Source organism: Pogona vitticeps, chromosome 4 (genome assembly GCF_051106095.1).
Source record: "Pogona vitticeps strain Pit_001003342236 chromosome 4, PviZW2.1, whole genome shotgun sequence".
Classification (NCBI taxonomy): domain Eukaryota; kingdom Metazoa; phylum Chordata; class Lepidosauria; order Squamata; family Agamidae; genus Pogona; species Pogona vitticeps.
In genome coordinates this window covers 162,733,181-162,759,245 of record NC_135786.1, presented here as the reverse complement: position 1 = coordinate 162,759,245, position 26,065 = coordinate 162,733,181, and the positions used below count along the sequence as shown (strand labels likewise).

The following is a 26,065-nucleotide window of genomic DNA, read 5'->3' as shown; positions in this document are numbered from 1 at the left end:
AAGAAAATCTACTTTTGGGGACTGTGTTTTAAAACTAAGTAGAATAATGTCCATCCCATTCCATGTAATAAAAATGAAAATGGGAAGAGGCGAGAAAAAACAAACAATCCCAGATTCCATTTCTACTAGAAAAGCCTTTACTAGTTCTACCGAAATACAGTACCTCTAGCCATAGCAGATAAATAACTATAAGAAAAATTTGGAGAGATTACGGTAAATAAACACACCAATAAATCTATCTTCTTGCAGTGAGTGGGTGAGTTTCAAATCCTCTAATTTTCCAATTCTTTCACTTATCACAACAGTGGCAGAAATAATTATGTATGCATCAGACTGTTTTTTTAAAAAATATCTGTAACTCAGGTATATGATTCTGAAAGCAAAACATCAACTATTTATTGATTTTCCCTGCATTAGATACTTTTAAGTACTACTTATTCTAGGCTAGTCAAATCAGTCACATGGCATTCTAAATATAAGGCAAAATGTTGATGAAGATGATTATGTTCCTATAGCCAAAAAACCATTAAGTCGTTTTATACTGCAGTGTGTGTGGAGGCAGGGAGACAACATTACATTCGGTAAGATGACTAACCTTCTATGCCTTTAACAATTGAACATTGAAGAGTGTTTGTTCTGCTACGACAGGTCGTGAATCACAGACTGGTTTTTGGGGGATGAGTGGTGGTGGTAAAATCTCTATAAAAGCACTGCATTTTCATTTGTTACATTTATATCCTGTTCCTCCTTCAATTCAGAAGCTAGCTAGATAGCTTAGTGAGTTAGGTATCTGGCTTTGGAGCCAGAGTTTGGGAGTTCAATTCTCATACCTCTGTGGAGAAGAACCCGTCTGTGTAGCCTTGGGCAAATTATGCAATCCCAGAGTACTCCCAGAAGAAGGGAGTGATAAACCACCTTTGAGTACTCTATAGCCAGAAAAAGGGTTGCCATACATTGGATTCAATTTGAAGGTGCATACTTATTGATGATTATTCACTCTGAGCTATACCGCAGTTCTATATATACCCACTTCAGCCTGTTGGTTTTATGCCCAAATGGGCATTTCAAACCATGGTTTCTAAGCCTGGTCCAGCATCGTGACCTCTAAATTTCACTGGCCATCCCTGGCATGCCACATTAGCCTTCTGCTAGCATGCAAAAAAACAACTATGCTCTAAAACTATCATAATACATATGTAATATCAGGATTGTGTTTGGAAATGCATGTAGCACAGAAGTGAAGCAGCCCATACTGTTAACCCACTGCAGCTTTCTGATTTCAAGTGTGCGCGGGAGGATGGACACCAGTCCTAATAAGAAGTAAGAAGCAGTAAGAAGCTCCCTGCTTCTTAAACAAAATATGTTAAAAGAAATAAATCAGTAATTTTCAGTTGGATTCTGCTTGGATGTGGGTGATGCCCTTCAGTTAAGAACTGCAATGCTGTGCTTTAGTGCTCACGAGTTATTGATCGCTACCAGAATCACATCAACCCTGATGATTTAAGTCACTGCACGACAGACTCTCATTACCAAGACAACAAACAAATGAACAAATATGGGTCAGGCGAGTAGGAGGTCAGTAGAACAGTGCCGTTCAATCAATGTGCTACACTACTTTTGCCTGAGGGATGCCTGCTTGTTTTATTCCACGGTAGACAATACAGTAAGAATAAAATCCCTTTAACTCTGAATTAAAATGAAGAACCAATATTTACAATTTACTGCTCTGAATTTCTAAAACCATACATTTAAGTCTTTGTACCAACGAAACACACATTCCTCAAAATAACAAAGAGTGCCTCTATTTTTCATTGTTGCACTTCATTATGTACATACCTGTTATGATTCATGTCTGCACATTTTTGGAGTATGGCAAGCTAATGCCTTTTTATATTTACTAGAATTAATAATAAATCGCTTAGATTGGTATTCTGTTCAGCTTCTGCTGAACAGAAATTCCCACCAGCTCAGTAACATAGGATTAAGCTGCTTGCACAAGTGTTGCCGCTATAGAAGAGGGGACCTCTTTGGAAAAAAAAAAAAAAAAAAAGACAACAGCTTCTGCTTGCCAAAAGCAACAATGGTGCAAAGTGGTGTGATCCCATCTTACTACTCCAGTGAGACTTCCTGCTCGGCAAAAGCTCAACAAGATACTGGCTCTAATGCAGAAGTAAGAACAGCACCATCATATCAAAGAACATAAACATGTGTCTTCTTCGAAGCAGCTTCAAGGGTAAAGAAACAAAGCAAGACCAACAACCTCCTCTGCTTCTTCTGATCAACTTTTCCATCACCACAATCCAACTGAAGGTAGAGTTTGCATTGTCTTAGTCTAGAATCTGGCCTGTTTTTTGTTTTTTTTGGTTTTTTGGGTTTTTTGCAGTCATCTCCTAGACCTGACTCTGCTTTCTAATCATAATTTAAAGTTGCAGCCCCAATGCTGTTTGGAACTCCACTTCAGGCTCTGTTACTGAGTTAACCTGCTAACATGATACATGAGACCTTAGATTTCAAACGGCTATTCTTTTGATATTTTATAAACCACAGTAATCAGTGCATTTTCAGAACTTGGAAAATAACACCGATGTATATTTCCCCCCTCACCCCCACCAGCATAACTATTAAATTCTGTTGAAATAAAGGGGAGTCGTTGTGGTCCATACAAAATACCATACAAATGCAAGAACAGGTGATAACTTTAAAGACCACTAAAATATACTTACCACTATAACAATATCATCATACAATAAATTAGTTTTCATGGATCAGAAATAGCCTGTGCTTCTTTGTTTGAAGAACTGGGGTGTGACATACAATCCACAGCTGCTTCAGCTGTAACCTTAAAACAGCAACCGCTACTTCCTGAACCTCTCCTGGTTTACATCTAAAAAAGACAGGCTTGGAGAAATCCATCTTGCCATGAACTTTTGGACTGTCAGTTCTTCAAACTGGTCCAAGCCCGATGAAGTGGTGTTTGATCCACAAAAGCTTGCTTATTTTATGATAATTTTTAGTGGTCTTAAAAGTTTCTCCTGCTTTTTGCATTTGTGCACTAAATTGGTGATTGTAGGCACCAAAAACTAACTGAAGTTGAACTAACTACAGTGACCTAGAGCAGTGGTTCTTAACCTTGAGTTACTCAGGTGTTTTTGGACTGCAACTCCCAGAAGCCTTCACCACCTGCTCTGCTGGCTTGGGTTTCTGGGAGTTGTAGTTCAAAAACACCTGAGTAACCCAAGGTTAAGAACCACTGACCTAGAGTACCACATTTTGATAAACATTCTTTCTTGGCATGTCCACTTTCTTTTCCATGTTGATGGAAAACAGGGATGGGATGATACCTTGTAAGGGAATCCTTGGTATTTAAGAACAGCTTTAAAACAAAACAAAACAAAAAAAAAAACTGGTCTTCAGAATGATGGACATTTCAAGAGTTCTTATTTAATGACAAAAACATTTTCTGATTCTTTCACATTTAAAGAGTCAGAAAAACAAGGTCACAGAATAAAGCACCTGTGACGTTTTCTCTTTTCCTCACTGCCACCAGTGGATTTCCTTTATCCACAATATATAAAGAACTTTAGTCAGACACTTGTCTGGTTACTGCCAACAGAACTTATTTATTGAAAGGTGTTAAATTTAATCAGAATCACAGATGTTCTTTATTCATTGCATACAATCAAATCATTAAAATGTTATATATCTATTTATCTTGACCAGCTTATCTCTATTAGTATCTGTTCTCACTGCCTCCCTGACTCTCTCTCTCTCTCTTTTTGCAACTTCTATATCTCCCCCTCATCTCTTCTGGCAAACCTACTTATATCCGCTGACTCCGCCCCTCCACTCCTCTCATAGGTTCATACAAATAAAATCCTGAATATGAATGGCAGGAGTGGCGCGGGGCAATCGTCACAGCACCCTTCCCTAATCTGGTGACCAGACCTCATCACCACAGTAAGCATGATGAACAGTCAAGGGTGATGGGAACTGTGGTTCAAAATATCTTTAATAGGGTGAAGGAATATCAGTTAATCCTTGAATGAATACAGACTAGGAGCTAGTCTTCAATATCCTGAAGCATTCATTTGCACAATATGAAATGTGATAGACTAATACAATTACAAAGCAACAGGCAATACAGAAAGCTGCCTGTGGAGGTGGCTCCACATATATGTTCTAGGAAGGAGGCTGCAGGTATAAGGGGAAATTTTCAAAGCACCTTCACAACATAACCTCAAAACTGTGTTTCTTTACACTGAAGAGTGAAAAATGCCCATGCACACTTGCCATGAACAAACAAACCAGTTATTAATGCATATTAGCGCACAGCTATTTCAAACTATTCTTGCCAAGGCCTCTCAGAATCACTGAGCTCAATGGGTCTGCTTTCTGAGTAGGTACATATAGGTTTCCAGCGATAGGAAAGTGTTTCAAATTTCAGTTGCACACTTACAACAGAACACCATATTTACACTAACATTGCTTTACAAAAGTTACCTAGGACTGTTTTGATGGGAGTTGCACATTTTGCCTGTGACAGCTGTAGCAGATCTAGATCCCATCTTATACATTAGACAAGTTTTTTAAACACGCTGCACCCACAGAACCAGGGATTTTATTATTACTGAATTTGCTGGTAAAGCCTCTTTCTGACAGAAGTCTCAAAGAAAGAAAAGAAGGAACTCCCAGGTGCATTTTTATTTCATCTATTGAAGTTCTAAACCCTGTCATAGAGAGTCCTTCATTTGCAGATTAACTATATTTTGTTACTTTTTCTTTTGGGGGGGGGGGAAGAGAAGGAATAAACTATTGCAAAGCATCATTAAAACACTGCAGTTTAAGGCTGTTGCATCTTGATCTTTATAGCAGCTGGAAGTGTAATTATCATAAAATTCAAAAAGCCTCATTAAACATTCCTTTTCTGTAAGCTTGGGCACATTTAAAGATCCTTTCCCTTCAACAAATGTGCCATTAAGGCAATGGCATGGGGGTTAGTACATTCTTTAAAAGACTTTTCAATCTAGCAAGGCAAAGTCTGCTTCTTATTAGATGGAAATATGCCATGCTGCAGATTTTCAAGATTCAGTCACACAGACACAAAAACATTCCTTTTCATCTAAGGGCCTCATTTGCCGACTCACATATAGAAACAAACAACAGCTACAAGCATAGGTTGTGTAAAAGTTAACAGGTAGCTATGGGTCAAGCCCATCGAAGTGACAGGCAAGGTGCATGGAGGGCAACTGTCTCATATTTTATTTCTTCTGATTTGAGGATTAATATCTGTATTCTGGAAAAAAACATACATATTGTCATAAATCCTGATCAGCCCTTGAACCCAGAAGCTCCAGTTCATATCTTATTCCTCTTAGTGGACTGAACTAGGAAACACATTTAGCAAATATTTAGAAGGGGTGTTCCCTCAAGTGTTAAAAGCTATTGTTCTGTCATAATTCATGAGCATATGCTTTCTCTCACGTGTACATTTTTTCATTCCTGTATGTTTGGTTACTGATATGTAAACACAGGCTTAATTTGGAAGTTTGATCACCAAGGCATATATGTCTAAGGAAATCTTGTCATGAAAGGGAAAATGTGCTAATCATAGAGAACATGCATTCCTCTTTACTTCTACTATAATTTGATTCTGAGATGTGCGCATTCATTACAGGACACTCCCTGTGCTCAAGAGATCATGCTCCCAAGTCTCTGTAATGAGATTCTAGATTACTCAAAATTTCTTGTCAGTCAGACCTTGATCATAACATGGGTAAATTAATATTCGCTGGCCAGTATCCAAGATATTATTTATTACTGTGTAAGTGCAATGGCATAAACTGGAGTGGAAAACAGCTTCTAATGAATGAGTCCTCAACTGAGTTCCTAGCAGTGCACAAGCTGTGTGACTTGACAAGCAACTAGAAATTCAATCAGGAACCCATTATTAAGTAGATATTCTCTAGTCCAAGTTACATAACTATACTTATCCGTGTGAAAACATGCATTTAGATTCTGGCCAATATTGCATAATAGTCAGCTACAATTTTGACATATGTGTTGACACACATGTACTCTATCCCCACATTATAAGCTCACTGTAGACATGACAACAGCTTTCCAGACCATATTCTAACCTGAGGAGTGTAAATCTCTCTCCTTAGGAGGAGAGAGAGATGACGTAGCAGGCCGTGGAGGGCTTCAAAGACAGCTGTCTTATGGACACTTACCATGTCCTTTCCCATCAGGGTGACTGGTTGAAGTATAAATCCAAATACTGTATCCTTGTGGGAATTTTTTTTTAATTAAAAAAGAAGCCCAGTGGACCCCCAGAAACCCTTGCAGTGAATGATACGGCAGGCAGCTTTTCCCCACGGAGAGGCTTATTTGGCCTCTCCAACCTCCACCTAGCACTGCCTGCCATCTTATTCCCTTTCCACAATGTAAGCTTTTTTTACTTTGATTCTCTGTATAAGGAGATTTGTTCCTTCTTCCTTTTGAACTCCTTTGGAATCCAAATGGAGCGTTTGGAAGAAACCAGCCAATTTTTGAGTTGAGAATCAGGTAGTTCACACATTGCTATCAGGAGCAGAGGGGTATGGGGTACTTTTTTGATTCCTATTTAAATATAGAGAAGGTTCCAAACATAGGGTTTGTTTCAAAATGACTATTTTTAAAAGTCCCAGTATAACCTGGCAGAAAATCATTTTGATAGTCACTCTAGAATATCCATAACATCATGCTGACTTATTTTGCCAGAAGTCATAAACCATCCTTAGCGGGTAAATAGCCAATCCCTATGAAGTGATACAATCTGGCCATTTAAATGTTCTCATAATCATTGCTAGCAGCATTATCTTCCTGTGCGTGGGTTGCAAAGGGCTTACAGAGTCACATTAATTAAAGTCTTAATAGTCTGTGGAAAAGATGAGGTTCTAGATAAGAAACCGATTAGTTTTAGCATACTTTGCAAGCCTGCCCTCATGGAATATTTTAACTATACCACTAGTTAAAATATTTACTTTCTAGTTAGCTGGCTACATTATATTTATTAAATTCCAGCCCAAGTTGGAAAGCACCCAGTCAGCTACTGGGGAAAACCAAACAATGTGGCTGACATGCACAGAACTGAAAGGAAAGTCTGATGCTGACAACACACATAATTCGAACATGGAACGTGAAAAATATGACTCAATGTAAATGGGAAACTGTAAAACAAGGAAGGGAACGTTTAAACATTGCAGTGCTTGGTGTCAGTAAACTAAAATGGACTAGAATGGGACAATTTCAGTCAGATAACTACAAAGTGTTTTATTCCTGAAATGACAAACTAACAAGGAAACTGAGTGGGTCAAATACTGAGGCAATATGTAGTAAAGTAAGGGGCTATAACACAACATTTGACCAAAATATTTATTTATTTAAAATATTTTTATCCACCTTTCTCCTTCAAAAGGACTCAAGGCAGTTTACATAATTAAAAATACAGCATTAATCAGACTCTGTGGGAAACTTATCAACATAACCATCACTCAAGTCTAGGTTCCAACTACCAATGCTGAAGAGGAATTGAGAGCTTTTAGCATCCAGGCAGTAATTGATCACACACCAAAACAAGATATAATAATAGGTGATTGAAATGCAGAAGTAGGAAACAAAGCAGAACCAAATGTTATTGGAAAATATGGCCTGGTGGGTCAGAAACAAATCAGGAGAATGCCTCACAGAGTTCTGTGAAACCAACAATCTAATTAGCGCAAATACATGCTTTAAGCCACCAAATAGACAACTGTACACATAGACATCACCAGATGGCTAACACAGAAATCAAATAGATTATGCCACTTTACATAATTTAAAAACAAAATAAAGAGATTTAATATTCTGGCTTGTGGATATGGTTCCTGTTAAGTATGAGAGGCCCTTACTGAGGAGAGAAATTGACTGGATATTGATGTTTTTGGGCTAAATGAAGATTTCTTGCCTCTTTTGGGCTAAATGAAGATTTCTTGCCCTCACTATAGCATAGTCCCCATTGCCTTGCTGATTATCTCACTGTCTGCAAGCTGAGAATAAGTAGATACCATCCCTTCTGTATTTGCACTTTGGATTAACGTTGGAGCTGGTAGAGACCAAATGAGAAGTAAAAGTTCTAAAAGCTTGGTATGTATCTTATATGCTACCATCAAGATGTACTAGGAGTTTATGGATCTTGTTATGTGCATATTTATTGATATTTATATTGTTAATTATATAGATAGGGGGGAAAGACCTGTAACTGTCCCAAGCCAGCTGTTACTAAATTAACACACATTTTCATTTTATGCTTAGATCCTGAAGGCCACCGCTGAAACAGGCTGAGCTTTTTAGGTAAGAATAAAATCTGTATTGTCAACACTTTTATACATCTTGAGATTCAGTCTCTCATTTGTACATTTAACACTAGACTAGGAACAATCTGTGGCACTGACCAAGAACTGATAATACCAAACCTTAGGTTAATGCTGAATGAGAGCACTAAAAGAATTCTAGTGCCAAAATATAATTTAAACAACATTTCTAATTAATTTAAACTCCACATAAAAAACAGATTTGCTTTACTAAATTCAACTGACTATGAACCAGAAGAGTTGTGGGTTAAAACCAGAGATCTTGCAAGGGAAAAATATGAAAGGACAATTAACAAAAGGGGAAAACCAAGCGATCTCTTCCAGAAGATCCAAGAAATCACAGGGAAATTCAAGCCTAGATTAGGAATGTTGAAAGACCAACAAGCAAGCACACTATCTAAGCAGGATAAAATAAAGAGAAGGTAGAAACAGTATACTGAAGATCTGTAGAGAAGGGTAAAAGGATCGTAGATTGCTTTGAAGAGGAATCTTGTGATGAAGAACCTGCAATTCTAGAAAGAGAAATGAAAGCTGACCTGAAAGGACCTGGAAAACAATTCACCAGGAGTAGACAGATTACCAATAGAACATTTTCAAGCCACAGACTGAGTCTGTCAAAATCCTAACAAGAATATGCCAACAAATATGGAAAACAAAACAATGACCCACAGACTGGAAATGTTCAATATGCATTCCAGTCCTCGAGAAAGGAGATGTCATAGGACCATTGCTCTAATTTTCCATGCTACCAAAGTAATGTTCAAGGTGTTGCAACAAAGGCTTTTACTTTATACGGAGTAAGAAATGCCTGATGCTTAAGCTGGATTCCAAAAAAGGAAGAAACACTCAAGTTCATATTGCAAATATCCACTGACTATTGGATGGCCAGAATTTCAGAAGATCGGTCTATGTTTTAATGCCTTTGATTGTATGGATCTTGAGAAGGTATTGATTGCTCTGAAAGAAAGAGGTGTGCCTCAGCACTTCATTGTCCTGAAGCATAACCTATATTGTGGACAAGAAGCTAGTATTAGAACAGAATGTGGAAAGATGGAATGGTTTCCTATAGGCAATGGTGTCAGATAAGGGTGCATTTTGTCCCTGTTCAATCTGTATGCAGAACACATATAAAAAACCATACTAGATTCAAATGAAGGAGGAGTGAAAATTGGTGGAAGAAACATCAATAACTTAAGACACGCAGATGACACAATTTTACAGGCAGAAAGAAACAATGACTTGAAACAATTTTTAATGAAAGTGAAAGTAGAAAATGCCCAAGCAGGATTGCTGTTGAGCAGGAAGTAAAAAAATCATGAATACAAAAGAACTATACAAGTTTTGAAAATGAAGAAATTGAAATTGTTCGAGATTTTGTATTCCATGTTTCAATCATCAATTCAAGTGGAGACTGCAGCCACAAAGTTAGAAGACTGAGACTCAGAAAGACAGATATGAAGAAATTAGAAAAGATCAGCAAGTGTTAGAATGTGTCACTGGACACCAAAACCAAAACCATCCACACTATTGCATTCCCAGTTGGTATGTACATGTGTGAAAGCTGGACAGTAAAGAAAGCTGACAGGGGAAAAATGATTTGTTTCCAATATAGTACTGGAAGAGAACTTTGCTAATACCCTGGACTGCCAGAAAGATGAACATATGGGACCTAGATCAAATCCAGCCTGAACTATATCTGGAAGCAAAAATTTTGAAACTTGAGACTGTCCTACTTGGGGAACATCATGAGAAACCAAGATTCTCTAGAAATCTAGGAAAAGTTAAAGGCAGCAGAAAAAGAGGAAGACCAAACACAAGATGGATTGACTCTCTAAAGGAAGCCATAGGTTTTGTTTACAAGAGTTGGACAGGGCTGTTGGGAACAGGAATTTATGGAGATTCATAGGGTAGTCATTTGTTGTCTGTTCAACCAGAACTGTGCATAACACTAATGGAGTGGTGAATAAATAAACAAATAAGTCACGGGTGACTCGATGACATGTAACAACAACAGATATTTGTTTAAAAGCACACTATAATTGTTAGATGGTGTGAAACTTGCTTTAGAGTTCTAAGTCTGGTTCATATATATGAACATTGTAACTAGAGATAGGGGTATTCGTATACAATACGAATATCCCTGCACAGGTGGCGTTAACGAGGGTTCAGCCCCATGCGGCTGGATGGTCCACTCACCGATCTGCCGCAGATGCGGATGGCGCGATTCTATGAATGGCTCTGCAGCGTGCAATCCTGCCACCACTCCTGGCAGGAGGTGGGAGGACAAGCCTCGTTGCAAGGTTGAAGAGTGGCGAGCAGATTGCATGCTGCAGAGCCATTCATAGAATCGTGCTGTCTCTGTGGATCGGTGAGTGGACCACCTGTGTGGGAATATTCATATTCGTATGCAAATACGAATACCCCCATCTCTAATTATAACCATGGATGAGTTAGAGAAGCAGAATACATTGTTCCAATATGACCATCAAACAAATTCAAGCTGACTGCTTGAAACCACAAACTCTATTTGTTTTCCTTGCCTTGATTTTTAAGCTACTTCATGGTGGAAAAACCTGAGTGCATTATCCAAGGAGACTGATAGAAGTTATATTTTTCTAAAGACATTTATCAGTATACCAAAGGATTAGCCATAGATACATGCTAGCTCTCATCACAGCATCTCCTGGGGTTGCTTTTGATTTTATTTGCAAATTATAGTGGTGCTAACTTAATTGAGATTGCAGATATCAGATGTGAACGTAGTCCTGATCTCAGTTATCATAACACAATATGAAACAGAATTCCATTCAGGCAACCTGTTTTTGCACAGATGTATTGCTCTGACAACAATAGCTTCTCCATAGTGAAGCTAAAGGAAGGAAAAACAATCAATAAAGCTGAAACAAAAGTGAAATTAAGCCCCAGTATGAATAAATGAATTTATGTTTGTAAGAGAGCACAAATACAATTGCAGCAGATTCAAAGTCTGCAGCTTTCACAAGGGACTTCCAAGTAGCGTTTGATGTATTAATGTGGAAAAGGAGGCTGTTGTTTATTTCCTATACAGTATTGCAATGCCCAAGTGCCATTGCATTCAAGTGGGGTTATAATTTAAAATAAGAATTCACTACCTAACAAGATGTACTGTAATATAAAAAGGTGGATAGGGAGGACAGGGAGGAAAGAGGAAAACAAGCAAGTTCAAATGCCAGCTTTTTAGATCAGGTGTGGGCAACTGCCATGAGGCCAGGAATCATTTCCAGATTGATTGTGCCCAAGTGCCAAAGGGGGGGGAGGTTAGCCTAAGGGGAGGAGTTAATATGATATTTAAAAAGGGGGTGAGGACCAGTTAAAACAAACATGAGAACAATCTAGCAACAGCAACAACAAAATCTATGTTTCTTTTATATTCATACATTACTGTATTGTAAACATTCATTGCAGAATTTTCAGCCACAGTCACTCAGATCCATTTTGTCAAATTCAGCCCTTAATTAATTATTGGTATCCAAACTGACTGATTTTAATCCATTACACATTATGTCAACATTTAGCATCCAAACCAACTGACAATTAAAGATTAAATAATCATGAAAGGTTACATTTAAGTCCTGCTGGTATCAAACTTAATTTGCAATAGAATAAACTTGTGGCAACTTTGAGAACTATGGACGTGCATAGGATATTTGGGTTTCTTTGGATTACATAATTATACATTCTCGATTTTCCATCTGACAGATGCACAACTACAGACGCCTACAGTAGATGTGGTTCGTCTGAAGGGAAGGCCAAGCTTCATGGCCTAGCTCCTTGTTTAGAAAGGAAGCTCCCAACTAGCAGTGAGACAGCTTCCTTTCTGAACAGGAAGCCAGGGTGAAACTAGGCCACGACATATTCCCAGCTAGGACTTTCCTCCAGATGAACCACACTTGGGTGTTTGTAGTCATGATTGTGTTAGATTAAACTCCCAAAGAATTATGGAGAATTATGGGATCTGCACTTCACAAAACGTACACCGAGAATGTACTTTCCCTTGTGTAACGGTGAAAAATAAGCAGCACAGCAGCAACCATCTACCTGTCAAAAGATCAATGCATATGCTCCAGGATCATAAACACACACAAGATGTTAAACATACACACACAGAAAGCTGCAATTTTGAGAAAAGAAATACATTTTCTTATATCTTCTGTGCTTTAAGCTTCCCATGCATTTACCTTCTGCCACACCAGTTCTAAACTACAGCAATTATTTTTTAAAAATAAGGCCAATATTTTGTTTCCATATGGGCACAGTGTAATGTTCTCTGTGTGGCTCTGTGAGATTTCAGTTTTTGATGTGGAAATTATAGAAAAGTGTCCACTGACATTAACAGGAATTCTGCTTGAGTAAGTACTGGGTACTTCCTTGCAGAAGTTCTTTTACAGGCAACAGAACATTTAATTCACCACCATCACCACCACCACCAAGTGTTGCTAAGATTACTGTTGCCACACTGATATTACCAAAAAGGAAATAGCAATTTGGATCAGGAGGATTGCTAGGAAGGAGGGGAAACTGCAGCTGAAATAGATGTCTCCCTGCTGATAATACCAAGTAGAAAGCAGCAATCTCAGCTGCAGCTGCTGGGGATTTCAACCTCCTCCCTGACTTTGCTGTTTTTCCATTGGTACATATTTGTGAGCACCCACCCACAAATATGTGTGGCAACAATTCACTACCCAGCCCCAGCAGTTAACTCTTTGGCTTGAAAAGGTTGCCCACCTCTGCTCCATAGAGCAGTCCCTCAACAGACTGTATTCAAGTAACAAATGTTTACTACTAGGGTCCTTCGACAGTACAGTGGTGCCTCGCTAGACGATGATAATCCGTTCCACTGAAATCGCTGTTGTGAAATCATTGTCTAGTGAGAAGCATTTCCCCATTGAAATGCATTCAAACCTGTTTAATGTGTTCCAATGGGGAAGAATCGTCCTTGTCTAGCGAAGATCGGCCATAGGAAAGCCGCTTTGCAAACCGCCAATCAGCTGTTTAAATCGCTGTCTTGCGAAGCTTAGGTCCCGAAAACACCTGTTTGCGAGCACGGAGGGAGCTGTCAAAATCGTCGTCTAGCAAAAATCGGTTTGCGAAGCAGGGACCAAACATTGTCCAGCGAAATTCCCCCATAGGAATCCCTGTTTTGCAAATCACTACAGCGATCACAAAAAGCCAATGTCTAGTGAAAAAACTGTCATGCGGGGTAACTGTCTAGCGAGGCACCACTGTATCAATAACAGTGATGTACCGTGTTCTTTCAGCTTCAGTTATGGTAGTAAACATTTTATGATTTTCAGTTATATATTTACTGCAGTAAGAGTGTAGTTACTAATTATTTCAGGAAGGAAGTGTTGGCCATCAACTGTGTGGGATGATGTACCCTTTTCTCAGACATATATTTCTGTCTAACTTTTACATTGATTCTTTATATTATTAGTCAAGGAAAGCAGTACACTGAACTCCAGCCAATATATTTCTTGTAATGGTTTCTGTTGAAGCAGAGCCTTCCATCCCTGAGGTACTTACTGGAAGCGGGAACTGTTTTAATAGATTTCTGTATATTTGCAAGAGTCTGCTTATATTTTCACTGCTTTAAGTCATACCTCCATGGAGCTTATTGTGATTTGAATCTGACATTTTAGCACACAAGTGGGATTAATTAAGCTATGCCCCTCAAAACTACAATGTCACACAAGAGTCTTGCATGTGTGCCAACAATTCTTCATCCCAGCCAAAACTTGGTTTCAAGATCTAATATTAAAAGTAAAATGCAGCCCACCCTAAAAGAGCGGGACTGCGGTTTTACCTGCAGACGTGTGCTTGAACTTCTCACTCTTCTTCTTCCTCCACTTCCATGGCTTGAAGATTCTTCCTAGGGTAGCAAACTTGCTTCTCCTCCTAATTGGAGGAGTGTGTGTCCCTGGAACCAGCGAGTCCGAGCGCATGGCAGCCAGCCTCTCCACCTCTTCAGCTGTGTTTCCAACAGTGAAAGAAGAAAGGGGAGAGGAGGGTATGTCAGTGACATGAAGGTGCACGATTTCCCTTCGCCAGGGAGAACAGTTCTGTTACTAAGCCAAGTTCACACTGTGCTGACAAAAGCTAGGTATTAATAGTAACACTTGCCCTTTGTATAACATTGTGAAAAAAGCCAAGGTAATCTGGGAAGGTGATTCCCACACTTCTGAAAGATATTTTCTCCCGTGGACAACATAAGCTTAAGAAAATTTTAAGGCATTTTGTTTAACAATTTCTTTCTAAAAGAACACTTTTAAGAGGGATACCTGTGCTAATGTTTTAAGAAAAGAAAGAAAGAAAGAAAGAAAGAAAGAAAGAAAGAAAGAAAGAAAGAAAGAAAGAAAGAAAGAAAGAAAGAAAGAAAGAAGGAAGGAAGGAAGGAAGGAAGGAAGGAAGGAAGGAAGGAAGGAAGGAAGGAAGAAAGAGAGGGAGGGAGGGAGGGAGGGAGGAAGGAAGGAAGGAAGGAAGGAAGGAAGGAAGGAAGGAAGGAAGGAAAATCCAAACCAAAACAAACCAATACAAAAAAGAAAAAGACAGCACATTTAAGACAAAAAAATTTTTTCACATGGAAAAATAGCTCCAGCTGGCAGGCTCCAGCTATTGGCAGCCCTCAGTTTACAATTCTAGCCCACCGGGTACTATTCATACCCCTGAGACAGAAGCTACAGAAGACTAAGCAAGCCCAGAGTCCATGTCTTCCTTACCACAAAACAAGATAGCATTATATAAATAAGAATCTTCATCTAATGTATGAAGCTGTTGTGAATTTTTTTCCAACAACGTACATGAAATACAATGGATACTGCAATATTTTAAAAGATTACATGTGAGTAATTAATGAATCCCATCTTCTGCACAGATGCTACAGGAAGCTCATCTCCTTTGTACCTGGCCACTCTACCATTACTCTTTTTCTTTCTTCCTTTGTCCTCCAAAATTAGAGTGCTGCAAATAAATACTTAAGTCTAATTGAACTAATAGTGATGAATAAAACCTTACTTTACAGCATACTTTAGCTCATATACGTTAAATAGCTCTGCAAGCTCTTCAGCAAACTCACAAAGGTTATAGAATCCACCAAAGCCACAACCATCTTCTTTTTCCTGTTTCCTTTGCATAAAACTTATTTTCTTTCTAGCAAAATGTTCCTGTAAGTTGCCTTAAAACCTTAAGGCCTCAATTTTCATACAATTTCACATCTGGAATGAAGTGTGCCACATGTTTTTCATTACACTCCCTGGCTAGAAAGGCTAAAACAGGCACAAAACTGAAGCCGATATTGTATTGAACTTAACAAAGTGTGAGAAGGACACCAGTCTTGGGGCTCTTGGTGGGCTGTTTAGCCTCAGCCCAGTCCCCAAGGGGAAGTAGTAGCACAGAAACCCCAGTGGGGATAGAGGCTGGGAATAGCAAGATCAGATCCAGACCAAGACGCCACTAGGTGAAACTGGGGAGGAAGGGACTGTGTAGGCAGCGAGGAAGATGGCAAGAGATCTCTGGATGAAAAAGAGCAAAAGGGAGGTGGAGCTGGGTGATACAGAAGGCACCCTAGAAGAGGTGGAAGGGAAGCCCGAGGGGGAGAAGGCAATGAATGAGGAAGGTTCTTCAGAAGGGGATGAAGAGGAAACATGGGATGGATGACAAGGAGAAGCACCAAACAACCAGTGCCTGCACCACAACTGCACTACTGCAAGGAATCTCGACAGAGACCATGCTGGTAACGGGGCTGAGTCTTGGGGAACCAACTCCAACCCAACTGCAATGCTGGAGGAGGACATGGCAGAAGATTTCCCCCACTGTGCCTTCTTGACAAGTGGCTGGACTCAATGATCCATAGGGTCCTATCCAGCTTTGCAGTTCTAAGATTATAGGCTATTACAAACCATCTCCTTAATTTGATTTTTTTTTCACTGTTGTGGCAAATAAAAGCAAATATTGGGAAAAGATCTGGGTCGAATCGCTTTACGGTAGTAGAAATTGTGCAGAGAATAGAAAACAACTTTCCAAGCCAGCTGGGAATTGTGCTGTGAGGGTTGCGGCTCAGGCTGACTTCCATAATAAAACACATCACTGACAAACATTAAAGCAGCAAGTGCATCATGTCCACATCACCACCTGCTACCACTTGCTTCTGCTCAGTTCCTCAATGGGCTGCAATTACCGCTGCAAAAACACACATTGTATTACAGTTGCTAAGCATATTCATCTCCCACTCAGCTTTATGTTAATTATCTGGCTACTGCTGGGGCAGAAGGGAGTAGCAGCAAGGTGTTTCACAAAAACCCTCTGAATGACCTACAATATAAATAAAGTGGCACAAAAAGAGGTATCAATATTTTTAACTGAAGTGATGGGGAAAGGCTGATTCTCTGCCTAAGCAGAACATGTTAACATAAATGCTAAAGGTTTTCTTATCGTAAAGTGTCATAGAAAGTTCACATTATTGAGGCTGAAATTCTAAGTACAACTATGTAAGCCAGTGGTGTCGAACTGTGGCCCTCCAGATGTTCTTGGACTTCAACTCCCAGAAGCCTTCACCACCACCTCTGCTGGCCAGGATTTCTGGGAGTTGAAGGCCAAGAACATCTGGAGGGCCACAGTTCGACACCACTGATCTAAGCAGTAGGTATGTGGGGCTTACTTCCAAGTAAATATGCACAGGACTGCAATACAACATTTTTGCACTGCTTCCCATGGTGCAATCAAAACACATTACACCAGATCTATGATTTTTCTTCTTCCCTTTTATTGAAAATCTTCCCCTGCTGTTGATGTCATTAGTAGCAGTGATTTTAGGCAATTAAATACAGTGGTGCCTCGCTAGACGATGATAATCCGTTCCACTGAAATCGCTGTTTAGCGAAATCATTGTCTAGCGAAAAGCATTTCCCCACTGGAATGCACTGAAACCTGTTTAATGCGTTCCAATGGGGAAGAATCGTCGTCTAGCGAAGATCGGCCATAGGAAAGCCGCTTTGCGAACTGCCAATCAACTGTTTTAATTGCCATGTTGTGAAAAACGGGCCTGAAAAAACCCGTTTTGCAAGGATCGTCCCTAGGGAAGCCATTTTGCGAACCGCCTATCAGCTGTTCTAAATCGTTGTGTTGCAAAAAAAGGGTTCGTGAAGCACGGACCAAATCGTTGTCCAACAAAATTCCCCCATAGGAATCACTGTTTTGCGAAGCAAAATGGCTGCTGCAAAACGTTGTCGTCATGCGGATACCTATAGAACCATCTTGCGAGGTATATAGGTACTTCCTCTTTACAACTCATGGTATCCACATAATGAAAGGGGATTATATGGGATTTAAATAAGCCACAGGACAGAAGCAGGATGTTTTTGATCACTAAAAATTGCTCATGCCCATGGCATCATCACCTTTCTGCAGGCATATGCAACAGGTTTTCAGCCAAAGTGTTTCATTCTTCTAAATTAACTGTCATGTATCACAACAAGATATTTTGTTACAGAACCGCTGCAGAACTAAAACTACTGTACAAAGGTTGGCATTCTGAAACATTGCCACATGAACAGTTGTAAGCAGTGTCAAGTTTAGCCACTGGCCATGCACACTTTTTCTTTATAACATGGAGAAAAAGACATTGAAGGCAAAAAGAGAGAGAGATCCATATCTATGGCATTTTGTCATGGAGTTCTTCTTGTCCCAGGCAACAGAATGCACTGAAGTGGAAGATGCCCCATACTGTTTTCAGTGAGCCATTAAAAATGAAGGAAAGCAACATGCTTTGATTATATCAGTAGGTCAACCCCATCCTGGTGAGCAGGGGATACGATGGAAATTCCAGTGTGTTTAGAAAATACAAGTATGAAATCTAGCCTTACTGCTAATTTTCAATACTCTAGAAATTTCATGGGCTCAAAAAATACTATGTAGCTCTTTCAGTGCAAGTTTTTTTTAAATGCTAATGAATGAATGTTGAACATTATGCCGAGTGTACAGAAATAATTTTTTAACAATTTTTTTACATTTTAAATTTATTTCATATTTTTTATTTAATTACTGCCTATGAATAAAATAAAGAGGGAGATCTATTGTTTGAATGTAGAATACCAAAAAAATCATAAAGAACAGATATAAAATTGTTAAATATGCTGTTTCAGCATACTGGCTTTCTTCCATTAAATTCTGCTTCATCTGACCTTTCTCCACCATTCACTGCAGTTCTTAAGAGTAATGATCAATTAATTGTACCCTGAGACACCTAAACTCTGGGAGTAATCGGATGAGCATATAGTTCACTATTTGGTTCACTTCTGATGCTTATATTCCAGACATTATGTGTTTTAAGTAAGAGTGACTGGTCCTGCCCCTTTTGCAAGCAGTTCTGCTTCTTTCCGGCACAGTGCTAGGGCTGTAGTTTATTTGGTGCAATTGGAAGTGCTCCTGACTATCCTGTCTGCAGTATATGTGGTTGCTTAATTCACTCCCAAATAGTGCTATGGGTAACATTCTCTTTGGCAACAACCCTGTGATGTATGAAGTGGACAGTAGAAAGGAAAGTGGAAAAACTCCATCTATTTTCCTCTTCTCAGTTTTTTTAAAAACAAAGCAAAAAACATTTGTGCTGCTTTTATACCATCCCATAGTGCTTCAAGCACTCTCTGGGCCATTTACAAGTTAATTATGCAGGCTACACATTGCCCCCTTCTCCGGCGAGCTGGGTACTCATTTTACCAACCTCGGAAGGATAGAAGGCTGAGCCAACCTTGAGCCGGCTACCTGGGATTGAACCCTGGGTCTTGAGCACAGTTTGGGCTGCAGTACAGCAGTTTAGCCACTGCGCCACGAGGCTCATATTCTTCTAAGAGATACAGCACTATTTCATATATAGTGTAACTATGGGATTATTTATGCTAGGTGGATGTAGTGCTATGCCACTTAGTAAATTTAACCAAAAAAGGGAAGTTGCCATGGCTTGCAGAAATAACAGCCATGAGAAAATGCAGAGAAAGGGGTAAGGGCAAGGATGTCAAAAATCAAAAGGGGAACAAACAATCTAAATAAAGTGTTATCCGGATCCTTTTCATGGGAGAAAAAACATCAGTGAAGGAATGTATTCCACAAGAGTTTGAAATAAAATTACTTTTTGGACTATAGCTTCTACAAGCTGTATTGCAAGTGTCCATGATAGCTAGGGGATTCTGGGAGCTGCAGTTCAGAAAGGTTACTTTTCTACGCTGTGCTTTCTATATTATAAACCAGAGTGTCAAATGAAATTACCTGATCCTTTAAAACAGGTGCTGGCTGGATAGGCCAGTGGTTTAAGTAGCTATCTTCACCCAGTCCCATTAATCTCTAATTTAATTTAATTTAAAATTTCCAACCCTTCAAATCCCAAGGCTCCTTAGGAAACATTTTTGCTTGGAGGAAGCCTTTGGAAGCCTCAAGATGGCGAGGAAGGAAGTCTTTAATAGTGGAAAATCCCTGCTGGACCACCACTGATGTTCCTGACCTGGTGGCCTGATATTAAAGGCTCCTGCCACCTGCTGCCCCAAGGCTTTCCCAGGGCAAAAGGGATACCTAAAGAGCCTTGGAACTTAAAGGGGAGATAGGAAATTTTAAATTAAAATAAAACACACTTTAATGTTGCAAGGTGATGACAGCATCATCATTTATGCCCAGTGCAGTTGCTCAACATCCATTCAAAAAAGATGGGTGGGCCATTTAAAAACTGTCTTTGCTACTGAAATCAAGGCAGCATATGCTTAGATTACAGCTCTCTTCCTAACTGTAAGATCAAGATAGTAATGAGTCAAACCATTGATTTTTCTAGCAGAGTACCGTCAACTCTGGCCACACCTTATAGCTTCACTAACTGAAAACTGGGAATGTGACTGAGAACAAGAAGGAATTCCAATCTACCCACTCGCTTTGTTTTATGTGGTAACGAATATTACTTCCAATGATAATAGTGTAAAACAAAACCAACAGGTATTGATGACTTTTAAATTTTAAAGGACTTTAAAATGAAATATCCCCCTGACTTGAGTAAAAATGTAAACTGAGGCAGGTGCTGGAATCAAAAAGAAGTCAAGAATGTATCCTAGTGATTATACTATTTGAAGGCATGGTACTTATTTTACAAAGATTTATGTCAACTGCCAGGTTCTGATTCCACAGAGATTACCACAAGTTTTAAGTCAAAGAATTGCTCACTAAAACCTTCCTTCTGTTTTACTGCCAATTTCTAAAACTCTTCTAGGCCCTTTTCAGTATCTTTTCCTCAAAATGAGGACACTCAGGGAATAGTCCTAACTGCCTAATTCCCTTTCCAATTCAGTCACCCACTTATGTGACATAACCCTATTTGACACTTAAGCTGTCAGTCCCAAAATCTCCTCCTCTTACTGGATTGATTTTTTATGTGGTACAATGCGATTAACCTCGATATCTTTAGGAGGCTGTTCCGTTCATGTGTCACCAGCTCAGTTATTCGGAACAGTAGCCCTTAATTTTAGTTATAATTGTGTGTGTGTGTGTGTTCTGTGCTGTCAAGTTACAACTGACTTATAGCAATCACAGGGCTTTCAAAGTAAGTGAGATATTTAAGGAGTGGTTTTACCAGTTCCACACCCCCAGTGAGCTTCCATGCCCAAGTGAGGATTTGAACCCTCTTATCCAGAGTCCTAGTCTGTCACTCTGTCCACTGGAAATCTGGGTATTCATTAGGAGAAAGTCAACATGTGGAACAGCAGCATTATGATTGCCCCATATAATGACGAGTCCGCTTAATGATGCCTTTTTTGCGATCGCAAAAGCGATTGCAAAACAATGCTTCCTATGGGCAAAATCCGCTAGACAGGCACCAAAAATCGCCGCTATATGGGGTATCTTCACTGGACTGTGAGTTTTTAGCCCATTGGAACGCATTAACCGGGTTTTAATGTGTTTCAATGGGTTTTTTATTTTCGCTTTATGATGTTTTCGCTCTACAGCGATTTCGCTGGAAGGAATTAGCATCGTTAAGCGAGGCACCACTGTAATCAGGAAGACGTCATCAAAACAATGACTATCAAACAAAGTCCAAGATTCATTTCAGTAGGAGAAACAAATAAATATTTTTCCTCTCAAAGAAATAAATGGGTTTAAATGTTCTAAATTTTGGTTAGATCTTGCCCATACCTCTGAGAGTAAAGTTGTTCTCAGTTTGTAGTATACTTGGAGTAGGAATGAAACAGTGCTGCCAGGCAGTTCTGTGTGCTAATGCAGAGATGCCAGATTGTTCTTCAATTACTAGAATTATGGACACCGCTTTGGTTTTTCAGTAGACCATCCTCTTAAAAAAAGCTACTCTGGAGGAATCAGAAAAAAAAATACTGAGACATGCACAAGCATCTCTTCCTGAATGATGCTCTGTGGAAAACTAAGATCCATGCTGTATCACAGTGACCTAGTTTCTTAAGAGGTGGCAAAACAGACACTGTCCATGACATTTGCTGAGATGGAGGAGACGCCTGAGTGGGCTTCAGACTCACTACCAATCTTTTCCAATAAAAGCTGCAAATCTAATTTTACAATCAAATCTGCATGAATGGATGGCAAAACAGTAACACCACTGCCTTTTAGCTCTGAGATGATTTGCTAAAGAGAAACAAATAATTGCAGCTGGATGGAATTGATCCAAAATTGAAACATGCTATTTTTTTCCTCTTTCACTATTTTTTAAGTTAAAAAAAATCAATAAAAAGCAAGTTAAAAACCATGTAGGAAAAGGTAACACCACCTTCCATAGCAGAGGATTATTATCAACACAATATAACTTTAAAAAGAAAGAATCCAAGGGATCCAGGATTCCAGTTTCATCTGCCAGTATAATCTCTATCCAAATAACTGTGAGAAAACATGATTAAAAGTCTATAAATAAACACTGAGGAACAGGACTTGCACAGAAAGAAATTTCTGGCTTCTGTAAAATGATGTCCAGTCTCACTAACCCTTTATAATGTTTCCTGGCTATTAAAACAGGTAGCCAGAGCTGGCCTTGTAGCCATTTTTATGTGGACTTGCAAAAAGGTTTAACAAAGTCCCTCACAAAAGGATCACAAAAACCTTACATTATTAATGATTAAAGGGCACTGTTTATTACATTTACAAACATCCAGAAAGAAGGGTGAGGGTTACTTTTTTTCCAAATGGAAAATCTCAGTTTAAGAGCTTTCAGACAGATCTCTCTACGGCTCAAACAACTCTTTCAAGAAAACCTGATTGAATTTGCAGTGACTCCGCATACAATGCCAAGCTGTAAAGCAGCTCAAAACAGCACACAATCTGGTTCTCTTCCACTCCAGTTTACTTTTTATTTTAAAAATGGGTACACCGCAGATTGTGGAGGCAGAGGATATCCCTTCTGTCATGTTTTCTTCTCCTCTCACCTTTTATCTCCATTTCCACAATTCCTTTTCTTTAACCTGTATTTAAAACTGCAAAGATTTTTGACTATGGTGGTGGAAGTTGGACATGACGTTCCCATCAAGTGACATTACGCCCAGCCCCCAACACACCCAGAACAACAGTATGCACCCACTCACACTGCAGCATCTCCTGCCATGTGTATCCTTCCAATTTATGGGCTCCTTTCAACTTTATAAGCCCATTCCAACTGAATTGTTCTATGATGCTGTCAACCATCTGTCACATTTGCTTTGATTTGTATTCCTGTATTGAGCAGGGAGTTGGACAAGATGGCCTTATAGGCCCCCTCCAATTCAATTATTCTATGATTCTAAACCAGATTTAAAATCCAGAAAAAAAGGGCAACAACTTGGGCATGTGTTCCAACAGGAGTCACACGTATTTGCAGCTAAACCATGACAGTTACACTTTACTCTACCCTTCACCACAGATGTAAGGACACTGAATGCCTGACTAAAGCTATTGGGTATGTAATTCAGGTGTGAAGAAAATGTACCCTACCAGATGTTGCTGGGCTGCACCATGTAGACAACTGTGAGGAATATTGAGCATTGCAATTCAGCAGCTTCTGCAGAACTAAACTTTGCCCACCCCACTGTGTGGTTGTTTTTTGTGAGATTGTTGTACAGGATGAGAAAACATTTGTACAGAAGTCATTGTAGTGATGTATGAAAGGGATGGTATGTGTGATATGCCCACAGAACTATTTGTGGAGGTAATTTTCTTTTTAAAGGAAGAATGGGCACATAGCATGAAATTCCAGTTCTTCTCCAAGTTTTAATGTGAACTGCCATACTGGAACAGAATGGGCAATTGGCTTTGCAGTTGAGACTCATACATAACTGCCGACAAAATAAATGTTTTAAAGACTGCTCTTGGCATGGCCTCAGTTTTACACTTCCCTCTCCACTTTTTATTAGAGTACGTTGTTTGCCAATCTTGTTCTGAGTTTAATTCGTGTGTCTGTCTGTAGTCTCAGTGAATTCAAAATCCCTTCAGTCACTGCTGAAGGCTTTTTTAAAAAATTGCTTTCATCCATATCAAAAAAGTTTAGAATTTTTACATCTACAGCTCAAGCTGCAATTAGAGCACTTTCGACTGAAATAAGTATCTTAGATATTTATAATACTTTCCTTTCTGGCCAGGACACTGACCACTTCAAACTTTTATTTCACAAAGAGTTCACCATTATTTATGACTTTATTTTCACAATTTGCCAACAATTTGTTGCATTGCCTGCATTTTAAACCCTGAATCCAACAGCTAGTCCCAACAAGAGATGGCCTATTTAATTAATGGGATTTACATAAATGTTGACTTACCATTCAGCAATTGATTCAGTGCTGCTACTCTAGTTTGGACCAGCAAACAGATTTAGCCCTTAATATTCTCTTCTAGCATCCCTTTTTTCTTTTTTAAATCCTGAGTGTTCTGGCTACCCACATTTCAATGTTTAACATTATTACCCTAAGGACTTGAGTACCTATATGGAGACAAATGTACAGGAAGACGGCCAGTGCAACACAAAAAGCAGCAAATAAAGGGCTTCTAGGAATTTCCTATCTATAGAATTACAGATATTTGGAGCTGGAAGGGCTGTTATGAGTTGTCTAGTCCATTCTCCTATCAGTAGAGTTAAAGTATCCATGACAGATGGCTATTCAGGCTTAAAATTTTCAAGCAAACAAGAATTTGCCATCTTCCAAGGCAGTTTGTTCTACTGTCAAACAGCTTCTAACATCAAGACTTTCTTCCTTAAATTGAGTCAAAACCTTATTTCCCATAATTTGAACCCACTGGTTGGGGTCTTAATGTCTGAAGCAACAGAGAACACATTTGTTGTATCTTCTACTACTTGACAGTCCTATCATACTGCCTTTCAATTACAGTATCTTCTGTCCCCCAAAACACACTGTTTCTTTGGTTGTTTCATAGGACTTCAGTTTGAGACCTTTCACCATCTTTGCCATCTCCCTTTCTTCTCAACCATTTGAGCTGGTCAGTACCTTTCTTAAACTGAGACCTCAACAGAGTAACAAAAAGCTGACCCAAAGCAGATTTAAGACCAAATAGTATTAACAGCAAGCTGGAAGCAATTCTTTAAACAAATGGCCCAATAACAAGTAGAAAGACAATTCACTCCTTGAATTGATCATTGGATACAGAAATAATCCAACTGACATTGAGAAGTGTTCAAATACATTTTACAGTGACACACAAGGTAGTAACAAATTGATATTTCTTTTCAGAGCTGTAAGGTCTTTTATTAATCACATTGTTCTGTACTTGATGTTATGCCTTCCATATGAGAATGAGTTTCAACTTTCTATTATCAAAGACATAAATATCCACTTTGTCAATTTGAATTCAGAAAGCTGTATCATCTCAAATAAAATATTTATCAACAAAATTGCCACTCGTCAACAATAGAGACATACTTTTGGATTGTTTCTGTCGCATGCTGATATACTGGCCACAGAAGGCCTATGGGACTGCTGCCATTTGTATGGCTTATCAGTGCACAGGATAAAGTCAAATACAGTGTACAGAGCCTGGCAAAATTACTCTTTATAACTCAGCAGCCATGGCTGAGGTATTCTGTGTGTGTGTGTGTTTAGTCGTTTAGTCGTGTCCGACTCTTCGTGACCCCATGGACCAGAGCACGCCAGGCCCTCCTGTCTTCTACTGCCTCCCGGAGTTGTGTCAGGTTCATGTTGGTTGCTTCGCAGACACTGTCCAGCCATCTCATCCTCGGTCGTCCCCTTCTCCTCTTGCCATCACACTTTCCCAACATCAGGGTCTTTTCCAGGGAGTCTTTTCTTCTCATTAGATGGCCAAAGTACTGGAGCCTCAGCTTCAGGATCTGTCCTTCCAGTGAGCACTCAGGGTTGATTTCCTTTAGAACTGATAGGTTTGTTCTCCTTGCAGTCCAGGGGATTCTCAAGAGCCTCCTCCAGCACCACAATTCAAAGGCATCAATTCTTCGGCGGTCTGCTTTCTTTATGGTCCAGCTCTCACTTCCATACATCACAACAGGAAAAACCATAGCTTTGACTATTCGGACTTTTGTTGGCAAGGTGATGTCTCTGCTTTTCAAGATGCTGTCCAGATTTGTCATCGCTTTCCTCCCAAGAAGAAGGCGCCTTTTAATTTCAGGGCTGCTGTCTCCATCTGCAGTGATCATGGAG

General features: G+C 39.4%; 1 protein-coding gene across 12 annotated transcripts in view; it reads right to left on the bottom strand.

Annotated features, from left to right (window-relative positions):
• PHACTR1 (phosphatase and actin regulator 1) overlaps window positions 1-26,065 on the bottom strand; it is a 325,437-nt gene that overhangs the window by 115,433 nt on the left and 183,939 nt on the right. For all 12 annotated transcript variants that reach the window (XM_072998617.2, XM_072998621.2, XM_072998618.2 and 9 more), the window contains one exon: window positions 14,233-14,397. In XM_072998617.2, the coding sequence (XP_072854718.2) occupies window positions 14,233-14,397 (165 nt within the window). The remainder of the gene's footprint in view (window positions 1-14,232; window positions 14,398-26,065) is intronic.